Source organism: Hipposideros armiger, unplaced genomic scaffold (assembly GCF_001890085.2).
Source record: "Hipposideros armiger isolate ML-2016 unplaced genomic scaffold, ASM189008v1 scaffold_494, whole genome shotgun sequence".
Lineage (NCBI taxonomy): Eukaryota > Metazoa > Chordata > Mammalia > Chiroptera > Hipposideridae > Hipposideros > Hipposideros armiger.
Window position 1 is genome coordinate 513824 of NW_017731844.1, and position 13039 is coordinate 526862.

The 13039-nt window shown below is 65.6% G+C and overlaps 1 protein-coding gene across 1 annotated transcript in view; it reads right to left on the reverse strand.

Annotated features, from left to right (window-relative positions):
* The window catches only part of CD81 (CD81 molecule), an 8425-nt gene extending 3227 nt beyond the window's left edge, over nt 1–5198 (reverse strand). Inside the window, exons 1-3 of the mRNA XM_019667317.1 lie at nt 5031–5198; nt 3344–3458; nt 6–110 (exon numbers count right to left, since the gene is read on the reverse strand). Coding sequence (XP_019522862.1) covers nt 6–110; nt 3344–3458; nt 5031–5132 — 322 coding nt within the window. The 5' untranslated portion in view covers nt 5133–5198. The remainder of the gene's footprint in view (nt 1–5; nt 111–3343; nt 3459–5030) is intronic.
* Nucleotides 5199–13039: the final 7841 nt, after the last annotated feature.

Below are 13039 nucleotides of genomic sequence, written 5' to 3' on the forward strand. Positions count from 1 at the left end.
CCCAGGACCTACCGTCCCCAGCAGGCACTGGGACTCCTGGATGGCCCCGTAGCAGCCCAGGAACCCGACGAACATCATCACAGCACCCACGGCAATAAGGATGTAGATGCCTGTCGGGGGAGAGGGGGCACAGGCGCCTCAGTGCCCGCTGGCCCGGTGCCCCGACATCACCCGAGAGCCCACCACCCCAGACCTCCTCCCTGGCCGTGTGCCCAGGATGCTGTGGGGTCGAGCCACCCCGCTGGGCAGAGGCCAGGCGCCCGAGGCCGTGGGGAGGAGCAGTGAGGGCACTGCAGCCCCGCCGGCCAGGGAGCGCCTCCGAGCCTCAGCTGCCTCTTCTGGGCACTGAATGTCACTCCGGTTAAGTGCTCAGACAGCTCGGGGATCAGCGCTTTAAGGGGACCGGCTCTCCCTGTGTGACGCCCTATAGCCTGCGCCACTCTGGTTCCCACGGGCCTCCAGGACTTGGTGGCCGAGGACCACCCCTGTCTCAGTGCCTTGGTACAGAGGGCCCAGCCGTTGGCCTGGGGATGGGACGGAGCGGAGGCAGCCCAGGATCAGGTGGCACCTTCTGCTACACCCCGCTGCGGGAAGCACTCAGCGCCCACTGCAGTTGCCCCCTCTCCTGGGCAGGAGGTCAAATCCGGCTGCTGTGTGGCTCCTCGGGCTGGAGGGGCAGGCGCGAAGCGGCTCCTAAAGCCCTGGCCCTGGGGACAAGCCCACTGGACGAGGTGGCCTCGAGGCAGGGTGGCTGGGCCCCGCTGACAGGATAGGGTGTGTGGCGGCAGGGTGGCAGGCGCGCTCGAGGATAGCCCCCAAGGGTCAGATGCCCACCACGCTGAGCTCATGTTCCTGAAGGGACAGGAAGGACTGCTGGGGGCACTGGGGGCCCACGAGGTCTCTGGCCTGGCCATGCAGCCGTCCCCGGTGGCCACGGCCCGCCACACAGGCCCCTTCCAGCAGACCCGGGCCGTCCCACAGGCCACTGTGGCAGCACTGTGGGCAGCTCCAGCCCTCTCCAGAGCCCCAGTACCGAGGGCCCACCGTCCACTGCCTGGCCAACCTGGGAGAGGGTGCCCAGGATCCAGGAAAGGCCCGGGCCACACAGCCTGCGCACGGCACTGAGCGGACCTGGCCAAGAGGGTGCTTCCCGCCACAGCTGCCCTCAGGGGGCTCCCAGCTTAGAGGGCACAGCACCCTTGCGCCCAGTTCTCTTCCCTCAGGCCCTGATACTCCATCTTGAGAAGAGGCAGGACCCCAGGGCTCCCACCCCGTGTCACTACATGAGGTTCAGCGAGATGCCATAGGGTGCCTGGAGGGGCGTCTCGGCGTTCAGGGCTGTGGAGGGTCCTGCGGGGGCCGGGAGCCCAGGAGCAGGTGCCTGACCCACAGCACCCCCAGGCCCAGCCTCAGCCCTCCCCCGTACCTCCTCCAAGTGCCTGGCTCTGGCAAGGGAGGTCGGGGACCCACCAGAGCCTGCAGGGTTGCCCAATGCTGAGGGAGCCCAGCTAACCTGCCCCATGTCTGGGTGTTACACCAAGAACCCTTGTGAGGACCCACGTCTCCCCCTTCCTCCCGCCGCCTCCGGGACAGGCTCAGCCCGCATCAAGGCCAGTCCTGGGTGGGCAGGGATTTGGCGGCTGGAGGGGCTGTGAGTGGCCCCCACCCACCGGGGGCCGCAGGCCCTATCCCCACCCCACCTGCCAGGTGGTCAAGCCTCTGTCCTGCCAAGTGGCCGCAGACCTCCCCGTGCCGCCCGACCCCAGCCTGTGTCCTGTGGCCCCGCTCTCGCCCCAGCCTGGCCCTGGCCTGCAGCCCTGCTCTGGCCATACCCGACCGCCAGCAAAAGCTGCTCCTGCCAGGAGGCTGGGCGGCCTTGTCCCAGGAGAGGGGCCCCTTCCCAGATCGCCTGCCCCAGGGCTGGTTCAGCTCTGCCACCGGCAAAGCCGATCGCCTCAGGCCCCAGGAAGCGGACGTGGACCAGAGGGCGGCGGCAGCCCCTCCTGCACTTGGACAGAAGAACAGCGACAAGCTGGGTCACACCTGGTTGCTGCTGGCCTGGACCCCTGGGGAGGCGGGGGAAGAGGACTTCAAGGGCCCCCAGAGAGAAACACCCCTTGAGGGTCCTCAGACTCCTCAGATCTGTGGTCCCCATGTGCATTCTCGGGGTGGCAGGCTCACCTGCTCTTCCTGAGCCCCAGCCTGCGAGGGGCTCCACAGCCTTGGGGGGAGGTGGGGCTGGGAGCCCACTGCCAAAGCCCCTGTCCAGCTCCCTGGAACCCAGCTCTCTCCACCCCCAAACCAGAGAGGACCACGGGCGGGAAAGGGACTGGCACCGCCTCTCGTGGCTCCACGTTGCCTGCGTGGGCCGGTAAGTGTACAGGGCCATCAACTTCAGCAGCTGAGCGTGTATCCCGAGTGTGCGGGGCCCCAGGCGGCAGCTTAGAGGGGCGTGGACCTCTTCCGGGCCCCACAGAGGACACAGGCCTGGCAACAGGCCAGGAGGTGGCCTAGCCATGAGCCCTGAGCTGTGAGGGCGCACGCTTCCTGCCCTGCTACACAGACCGGTGGGGACATGGACAGGAGGAGCGGGCCCAGGGGCCACGCCATTCCAGGACAGAAACATCTCCGCACGCCCCGGGCTCCACAGGGCCAGGCCTGCCTCCTGTGGGCTGGGGCCACTGGGAGGAGGTCCGCTCCGCACAGCCGGCCTCCTCCTAGGTCACCCTGCCCCTGGGGGTAGGGGGGGGGTGGCCCCATCCCCCAACCTGGCAGACAGGCAGCCGAATAAGGCAGGAGGTGTGGCTGCGGGTGGCCTGAGTCACTCCAGCCCCCACCCTTCCTCCTGGGGCCCAGTCTCCATCCCCCAGGCTCGGGCTCCCACAGCCTCAGCTGCTAGTCGGTCTGGGCCGTCCAGGCCTCCAGCCCTGTCCCTTCCCAGGGAGCCTCCCCCGAAATACCTACCATGTGACACAGCTCCCCCGCCCCCACCCAGCTGCTACCCTCTCGTCCTGGCTAGGCCCCCAGAGCCAGACACTGGACCACCTGCAGTGGGGTGTAGGGGGGCGGGGTACCCAGGCCCTCAAGGTCCCAAGCTGATCTAACCCCACAGGCTCTCTGGCTCCGTCTCGACCTGGTGCACTGAGCCCTTCCTGCCAGCCCCCCCACCCCACCCCCAGTCCACAGCAAGCCCCCCCCTCACCCCCCAAGTCCACAGCAAGCCCGCTCAGGTCCTGCCTCATCCTGGAAGTCCTTCCTGATTGCCTATTGACCGCCTCACTGAGTTTCTGATCAGATACCTCGATGGGCCGGCCGGGGTCGTCGGCCTGTGCCACACACTCACCTACATAGAAGGTGTTGGGTGCCGGTTTGTCTCCGAGCTCCAGGTAGAGGAGGCTTGTGGTCTGCGGGTCATGGCGGAGCCACAGGGCCACGCCCAGGATCACACCTCCAGCCAGCTGGGAAAAGAGCAGAGCACTTCGGTGAGTATGAACTGTGACACACAGAGCAGCCAGAGGCAGGTGCCGGGTCCGCGGTCTGAGGGCCACCCTCTGCGGGCCACACTCAGTCACCGCTGGGGTCTGGGGCACCCGCTGGCTCCGGGTGGCTGCTCTGCTGCCCTGGTTTTCGAGATGCCCCAGGAAGGCCTGGGTATCGGGGGCCCTCCTGCCAGCAGGGACCCCATTGCCAGACCTGACCCCCCGCCAGCACCACTGCAGTGAGACGCCTGGACAACGAATATTTTAGTATACGTGTCCCCCAAATACGGCATGCGATGTAGTTATGCCAAGTGCACTTGTTTATCTGAGGCTCAAGCCTAACTGGACGTCCTCTATTTTTACTTGCGAAACTGGCCGGAGGCCACACAAGACCACAAGTACTGTAGGGGACACTGCCCCGCGCCCCCGTGGGCGGTGGTACTGTCAATAGTCCCAAGCTCGTGTGGGAGCCCCGTGGAGGGGCCTCCAAGTCTTTGCTGCCGGGAGAGGGGTGGGGATTTGATGCCACGGGGGCCCTGGTGGCATCCAGGAAGCAGAGGGGTGAGGGGGGGCCGAGGTGTGGGATACTCCAAGTCAGCTCTGGGAAGGAAAGCTGCTGCCAGAGGAAGGAAACCACTGTGCTCTCCCGAGAGGCTGGGAGGGAAGGCTGCCCTGAGCAGGCGGGGCGGGAAAGCGTACCCTGCTCAGAGCTCCCGGCTCCCCCAACGGACTCAGCCTTCTGCAAACTCAAGGCTCAGTGGCAGGTGGGTCTGTGCTTGAGGATGAGCCCACACCAGGTCCAGCGAGGCCTATGCCTCCCCGAGCAACTGGCCAACCCAGGCAAGCGCGCAGCGGCCCTCCGCGCCCCGGTCTCCTCTGCTCTGCCATCCACGTGCTGACAGCCAAGGCCTTCTTCCCACAGCAGCACTGAGAACCTCCAGGCGCTGTCCCCACTCAGACCAATAGCTACATGACCAAAGGAGAAACGAAACCGAAAACCAGACCCCGAGAAAACCAGCGGACCAGCCCGGCACCTGCCCACAAGGCCCTGGCCAGGGACAGGGGCCCAGGAGGGTGATGGGGAAACACACTCCACTCAGTGTGATACTGGTGGCCCCAGCACTGTGGGCCACCCCAGGGAAAGCCCCGAGCAGTCCTGGGCACTTTCAGGCAGGTGACACTAGGGCAACAGTCGGGTGAGAGGAGCTGGGGACTGCACCCCCACTCCTGGGACCCTCTACTCTAGGCTTGGCTGCGGGGGACCACTGGCACCCAGCAGCAGCTGGGCTCCCATCCCCCACAAGGGGATGCTGTGGGCACCTCCCCCGGCCCTCCACTGCCACAACCCCCTCCTCCCAAAGTTCAACTCCGTTTTCCAGTCTGGCAGGGGAGGGGCAGGACCCCACGGCCCCGATTCCGAGGAGGGCCCTCCAGTGCACCTGCTAGCCACGGTTCCCTCCCAGGGCACTCAGGCCCCTGCATGCCCCTCAGAGGGCAGGGTCCCGGGCTCCCAGCATCCTGTCCCCACACTCTGGTGCCTGTCACACCTACCAGCGGGCTGCAGGGCCCACGGGATGTGTGCCCGAGGAAAGCAGGGAGGGTGGGGGCAGGGCGGGAACCCGGGGAGTCCTGCTCCTCTGAGCTGGCTGCCATCTGCAGAGAGGCTGAGGGTTGCCGTGGTAACTCTGGCTAGAAACTGTCACTTATTTTGTTTTGAAACTGTGGTCCAGCTTTGTGAGCTGTTCCAGGGCAGGGGGGAGGGGCGGGGAGCCCGTCCAAAGCCTCCCTCTGTAGTCGCAGAGACTGGGCCTCGGTGTCCCCACCTCCGGTAGAGGGGACCTGTGTGGAACGGCCGCTGGCTGGGCTGGGATCACTCTCCCCTTCCCGGTGCAGCCTCCTCACCACAGCAGCTGAGGGGACAAGCCTGTCTGGGGACACATGGTCCTAACAGAAACGCGGTGAGGGCAGTGCTATCCTACCCTCCAAGTGCTGCTGGTGGGGCTGCAGACACCCCCCCTCGTTGTCTGCGGAAGGGCTTTCAGGTCAACTCTGGACCGGCCCCCACAGCCCCCGCCTGCCTTCACCTTCTGAGGGGTCAGCTGAGAAGCCGGTCCTGCCTACAGGGCAGGGGAAAGTCTGGCTGAAGCGCCCCCTCCCGCCTAGACCTGGAGCGGAGGGAGGGGTGCTCCTGTCCTGCCCAAACCTCAGCCCACAACTCCATCACCCACCAACCAACCGACCGACCGACCGACTGACCGAGGAGGGCAGGGCCGGGGGCCCCGAAACACCACAGGTTGGAAGAAGCCTGCTCTTCAAAAGGCAACCGGCAGGCTGGGGCTAAGAGAGGACGCGGAGCCGAAGTTTATAAAGAGCTTTCAGGACTCAAATAAGCCAACAACCCAATTTTCCAGACAGACAAAGGCTGGGAACAGACACTTCACCAGAGACACAGACATGAGCAAACATGTGGCAAGGCGCTCACCACCGTCGGTGGTCGGGGAAATGCACGTAAACCAGTGAGGCCTCCCCACCCTGTGAGAGGGGCTGCCCTGAGATCTCCACCAGCCCGGCTGCCCAGGGGGCGGGGGCAGGAGGGGCGGCCTCAGAACAGGGTGGGGAGGGGGCAGAAGTTAAACCTACACCCGCCAGTGCCCCGGCCACCCCCACAGCTTCCTCCCACGGGACTGAGGCTGGTGTCTGCACAGAGGTCTGTCCTCCCGTGCTCCCTACAGCTTTCCGTGCAATAGCCCCCCATGGGGGACAACCCAGGTGTCCATCAGCTGGGGACTGGATGGACAAAGCAAACCATGGTGCAGCCACGTGGGACCCTCCTGACAAGGACGAGTGAGGAATTCCTGGCGCTCCACCTGGCTGAGTCCCCAGCGTCCCACTGGGTGACAGCCAAGAGGCAGAACCACCACCTTCTGGTGCCATTGAAATAAAAGTTAAGAAATGCAAAGTATGTGCAGTGACAGAAAATAGGCCAGTGGTTGCCTGGGAGGGGGAGGGCAGGAGGACTCACAAGGCCCGAGGACACTGCTGGGGGTGACGTCCTGAGGGCGGTGATGGTCTCGCAGGTGTCTCCATATGTCAGAACTTAACTTGTATGTTTGAACTATGTGCCGTTTATGTCACATAAAGCTGTTTTAAAACCCCTCCCCCAAACCCCTGCCCACTGAACTCTGAGGCAGCAAGGACTTCGGGGTGCATGTTTGCTTCTTCTGGGTCCCAAAGGACCCGGGCTGCCGTCTCGGTGGCAGTGGCCCACCAGGGCGGGGCAGCAGGTCATTCTGGGCACGCCAGGCCCGCAGTCGCCGGCAGTGGCCTCTGGAAACGCAGGTCTGTCTGTTCGCAGACCCCAGCTCACACATATGGCCGTCACCGAGCAGAGTCCATCGTTGTGGGAAGCAGACAGCAATGGCACTGGGCCAGGCCCTGAGCCGCTGGCGGCCTGGTCACCTCAAGCCCACTTCGGGGTCTTTGAGCCTCCACAACCTCATCTGTGACGGGAGGAAACGGAGGCACGTGGGGCGCTGGGCTCGCTGCCGCTGTGCTCAGGTGGCACTGGCAGCCTTGTCTCTGTCAGCAGCAGGAGCCCAGGGACGCGTCAAGTCCTCTTTCGTTCATCCCCATCCCTAGACAGCGCGCTCTCCTGCGGGCTGGCAGGTAGGAAGGAACCGCCCTGCCACGTGCGCCTGCTGGGACGGGGAGCCCTGAGGTCGGAGCCGCTAACTGGTCTCCGTGGAAGCTGGAGGCTTCCACAGGACATTGTGTTCACAGCTACGGAGGGTTCTGCTTCTTGCCTTCTCCCTCCTTTCTGAGAATTAACGAATACCGGCATCGGCCAGGGAGGGAGCTGCCAAGCGCGCTGGGTTCCTGCCCGGCCGTCTGCCGGGAGGCGGTGTGGGGGAGGGGCGCTGCCCGGGCAGGCCTGGGGCACCCTCTGCCAGGACCCAGCCCTCCCCGCCAGCACACAGGCCTCCACCCACCCAGGGAAGGCAGCACTCAGTGCCCCATCCCCCCCACCCTCACCGGGTGGACCCACGGTCACCCCATGTCCTGCCCACGCATTCCACGGGCAACAAGGATGACTCACGCATTAACGCGCGAGCGGCAGCTGGTCTCTAGCCCAGACGCCAGGCTCTCACAGCGTGGCCCCCGTGACCCAGGAGGGCCGCCAGGCGGGGGCCGCGCCAAGGGGCCTCAGCTCCGTGCCATCTCCGCTCCCTAACCCTAACCCGCCATCTCGAGCGGCGCACACGCTTGCTGGGAAAATGCACCAAGTGCCTGCCCGGCTTGGCAACTGGGAGTCCTGGGAGCCTGGAAACGGTGCCTAGGGGGGCAGTGAAGGCCAGAGGCAGGAAGTAAGGCAGGAAGTGCCCGTGGAGACACTGGGATAGGTCTGAGGGAAGAGGGGCAGCGAAGGCCCTTTTAGGATGAGATGTGGAGGGTTGGTGGGGGCAGAGGGAGGCCCCAGTGCCACCCCTCGGGCTGGGTGGGGGACCTGGGTCCCTGCAGGCTGCCCCTCGCCTCCACCCGCCATGAAGGGACAGGGCCTGACTCCTCCCTGGGTGACACAGAGCCCAGCGCAGGCCTTCCTGGGGGGTGGGCAGCTGTCCCTAGGACCCTGCTGAGGCCTCGAGCGAGCGGTGCTGCTGGCTCCCGGCTGAGGCAGGAAGGGAGTGCAGAGGGACCCTCACCTCGGCCAGGAAGGTGGCCCCCGACCTCAGGAAGCCGCCAGGCAAGGCATCTAAAAATAGGTGTGAGGACTTGGGGGGAGGGCACTGGCCCTCCTGGGCCCCTCCGGTTGGGGAATACAGGCGCCACTTTCCACCAAGAGGTGAGTGCAGGCCCCTGAGGACACCCTGCCACCTCTCAGAGCGCAGCACAGTAGACCTGGGGCCCCAAGGACCAGACCCTGGGCCTGCCACCCGCTCGCCAGGCAGGGAAGCCAGGAAGTGGCCTCCTCCTCCCCAAACCCATGCCACTGGCTAGAGGCCGGTCCTGCCCTCCTGGTCCCTGGCGAGATGGGCATGTGGGCACAGACGTCCCAGGACCTGCCCGGCAGAGAAGGGCATGCGAGGGGTAGAGGGTCCCACGCAGCAACGAGGGTCCGGGTGGGCGGACACCGCTGGGGAGGGAGGCGGGAGGGGGTGGGCTCGGGCAGGGGACCAGCGAGGGGCAGGCCAGGGTGCCCCTCGCCAGCAGCACCACGAGGCCGCCTGACATGGGCCACCCTGGACCGTGTGAGCCACTCTGGTTTCCGATCTGCCCTCACTCCTTCTGCGTGTGGTCTCTTGGGACCTCAGCGTCCTTTTCACCTCAGTGAGCCTGACAGTAGCCTGACCCAGAAAGAGGCAAAGGGGACGGCCCCAGCCCGGTGTCTGCTGGCACAGGGGACAGCTACTTCATGTGAGCTGGAGCTGTTGCTTGCAGGAGGGCAGAGGACAGGCTGCGGATGCAGAGGGCAGGGGGCTGAGCCCCCGGGTGGGGAGCAGAGCCGCAGCTGAGAGCCCTGGGCGGGCGGGCAGGCAGGTCTGTCGTCAGTGAGTCCCAAGCCTGCTGCCCCTAGGAAGCCCCTGTACCCAAGACCGCCGGCACGGAGCTCCGGGGTTCAGGCCACCCAGCCCCCAGGACTGGAGATCCGGAAGGTGGGAGCCTCACTCCCACTCCCCCGGCTGCACCCGGGCGTCTCAGCCTGAGTCTCCACACCCAGCACAGAACCAATGTCAGTGCCACCCACAGGTGACGGCATAGGTAAGACAGGTGACGGGCACCATTAGACATCTCCCCAAGGCCAACCTGGGTGTAGGACGGGCGACTCAAAAGGTTCCTGTGGGCAGCACAGGACGCCAGGGTGAGCCGACTGCCCCGTAACACATGGCGGGCCGGCCCTGGCTTCCTGTCACCACAACACCCCAACAACTCCCAGAGTTAAAGGCAGGTCCGTGCTCCTCAGGCCTACCTGCCATTAGGACCCCACGCCGGGGCTCTCAGCCCCCCTGCCCAGAGCGTCCTCACCACCCTGTACCAGCTGCCGCCACAGCCACAGAGCTGGGGGCCAGCTAGGACGGGAGCTCCAATGGTCAGCCCCTTGGGCACGGCCTCTGCCCACCTGTGGGACTCCCCCAGCTCTGGGGGCCCACCTGGAGGCCCTCAAGTGGTCTTGTGTAAACCTGCTCTGGCCCCAAAGTACGAAGTGTGTGTGTGTGTAAGTGGCGGGGGGGCACTGGGAAGTCCAGAGGCTCTGGAAGCGTGTGGCTCAAACCACATTCTGCTGGACGACTCAGAACCGTGCAGAGGCTGATGCCAGGTGAGCCTAGGTCTCTGTCCAGGAGTCCTAGCCATGGGCAGGCGACGTCTCCAGGGCCAAGAGTCACCCGGCCCTCGCTGAGTGTCTGGCCTGGGTCCTGGGGGGCCAAGGCCAATACGAGAGCCCCTGGGCTTCTCCCCACCCCCACAGCGGGGCCCTCTCCAAACCGCCAGGCCAGTGCAAAGGTGACTGCCTGCCTGCCCTTCCCACGGGCTCCTGGACTCTAAGCCTTATTGATTTTATGACCTAGTTTCTTCCCTGTCATGGGATTTCAGGCGCTGAAATGGAGGCCAGGGTAGAATACCTGGGAGGGGGTGGGTTTTGGTCCGTCCCCTGCCAGAACCTGGAGGCGGTATGAGACAGAGATGGGGCTGAGACCAACTGCAGGAGACAGAAGTAAGCAGGGCAGGGGTGGGCGACCCCACAGTGAGGGCACCAAGTTGGCATGGGAGCAGAGCCACTCAGGGTCCCAGGCCCTCCACCTTTCACGCCAGCTCGGCGCCCCTGACGGCCACCCCAGGGGCAGACCTCAGACTTCCTCTTCTCAGCATGGCCCAGCCTAACGGCTGTTTCCCCAAAGCTCGGCAGCCAGATGCCCGGGGACACCAGAGGGAGCCCACTCACCCACACACTGAAACCGGGCACAGGAAATCCCCTGCCCCCCCCAGACTACCCCCCTAGAGTCTGCCAGGGCCATATCCCTTCTGCAGGAAGGAAGGCGACAGAACCGCTAAGTGATAGACGGTCATGTGCTGTCTGGAAGCAAGAATTAAATGCCAGTTAGCAAGGCTTCTAATCAGCCTCGTTCCCAGCCGGGTCTGGCCGCCCTGCCTCTGGAAGGCAGCCACCAACTGCATTAGGCGGAGGGGAAGCCAGTCCCAGGCAGGGGACACGCTGCTCCTCTCCCCGCAAGGGCCAATGGCACCACCAGGGCTCTCTGGCCAGCCCCCAAGGAGAGGGCTATTATCATACCCATTTCCCGGGTGAGGGCAGCAGGGCTCACGCAGGCCCGTGGCCTGCCCCAGGTCGCCAGGCCTACTGCGGTGCGCAGGGACGTGAGCCTCTTCATCTGCTCCAGCAGGTGTCTCCAGGACCGGCCGCCTCTGTCAGGAAGGTCCCTGTCCCACCCCGACGGGCAGGATTCCACGCTGCCTGGCTGCCTGGCCCCGTCTCCCAACCTGATGCCCAGCCAGCTAGGGAGCCCCAGGGTCTCAGCACCAGGAGGGCAGGAGAGCAGGAGAGCAGGGTGCAGGGTGACCGGGCTCCTTCCTGGAGAAGCAAGCCAGGCCACCTTGAGGCCCGCTCCCACACGGGGCCTTTTCACTTCCTCTCCAAGACGGAACTTTAAAGTTTCCTGATCCACACACCCATTGTCACCTTCTCCCGGTTCCCGCCCTCAACACCCACCCACTCGTGCACTGTGACTGGGGTGCCCAGCGAGCGAGTCAGGCCGGACACTGGCAGCCCCCCTCCACGCAGGGGCCTGACACCCTTCCCCGAAGCACCCCGAAGCACCACTTGTCGGCCAATCAACCAGCGAGCCCAGGAGATAGGATCTGGAGGACCACACTTTAGAGGGCAAGCAGCTGAGCCGTGGGGGGGAGCCTCCGCCAGGCCCATCCCCACTGCACCCAGGCTCAGCCAGGCAATGGAGGGGGTGCAGAGAGGGGGGCTCCTGCAGGGTGTGCGCCCCCAGCCCCGGAAGGCTGAGTCTGCATCCCCTCACTGCAGGGGGTGAGCCACCCCTCACTGCAGGGGTGGGTGGTGCCGCGGTGACTGGACCACGGCCACCGAGCAGACACAGTTCTCTGCGCTGCTGGGAGTGGGAGGGGCCTCTGAAACGTTTCCTTAAGTCTCAATAAAGAACATCCCCAGGAGACCTGCGGAGCCTCCACCCCAGCTGCCTGGGAAACTACCAGACAGGCCCGGCGGCCAGCTCCAGGGGGCCTGATGGGCAGACCTCCCCCAGCTGGGCAGGTGGGCGGGACTTACCAGCCCGACACCAAGCCCAGAGGCAGGCGCGACTGCGGGAGAAGTCCCCTTCCTCTGCCTACCCTCCACCTCCCTGCCAGGGTCCTCGCGCCCATATCCAGGCTCAGCCTGTACGGGATGGGGCTCGGGGGCCAGCAGAGGGGTGTCTGGGTGCCCCACTGACCCCTTCGTTTGCCTGGCCAATGCTGGCAAACACTGAATCCATGACAACACCACCCCTTCATCAAAGGCCCTGGTGGCTGCCGGGGGCCAAGCTTAGCCCACCCCCCAGGGCAGAGGCCAGTGGCCTCAGGGGCCCCCAGTGGGAGCCCCCTACGTTGATGTGACACCCCGCTCTACCCCCAGCTAGAGTTCAGTCCAGTTCCTGTCTTCCCTGCCCCAAAGCCCTTCTGCCTGAGAACGGCTCTGGGTCCTAGCTGTCCAGATGGGAAGCTTATGTTCCCACCCCACACACTTGGGGTGAGCAGCCTGGGAGGGGGTCCCAGTCGATGCCCAGGGGAGGTGGGGCTCGGCCGTCATGAGAGGGGCTACTGGCACCACCCAATCGTGGCCCTTCCACCTCCTCCCCAATCTCAACTCTGACAGGAAGTGGAAACAAACAAACAAAAACTCCATCAATCCCCGACCAGCAGTGCAGACGCAAGTCGGGAAACACCCGAAGATGACTAGCCTGGGGGCACTTCTTTCCAAAGTGGACGCCCCAGGCCAGCCCCAGGCCCCCAGAGCTCAGGGACACCCCAGGTCTTGTGCCAACTCGGAGGGGCTGCCACTCTCAAGGCCTCCACCTCCCCTGGGGACCAGGCCAGGCTGGAATCTGGGTCCGGATGAGGAGAGGGGGATGGGGCCCCTCAAACTAGGGCCACCATGTGCAGGCACACCAGCATCCCGGCCACACGGGCCCGGCGTGCTTCCGGTCTGCTCGCCCCAGGCCTAGACCCTAAGAACGATCCCCAGGGTGACCACAGCTGACCGGAGGGTGAGCTGCGCAGGGCCAAGAGTGGGGGGGACGGTACCCAAGACTCGGACCGCGGGTGCGCCCCCAACCCGGCTGCCCATCCAGGGGCGGTGGCCCCGATGAGCTCATGGGGGCGGGACACCCTGAGCCCCGCCCTCGAGCCCACCCCCACCTCCAGTCCCCGCGAGGCAGGGTGGTCCCAGAAACAGCCGCCAGCGGGCTGAGCAGCCCCAGGACGCCGCCGGGGGCCCGCACCTAATCCACCCACCACCATCCCCAGGCGGGAACAGACCTGAAGCC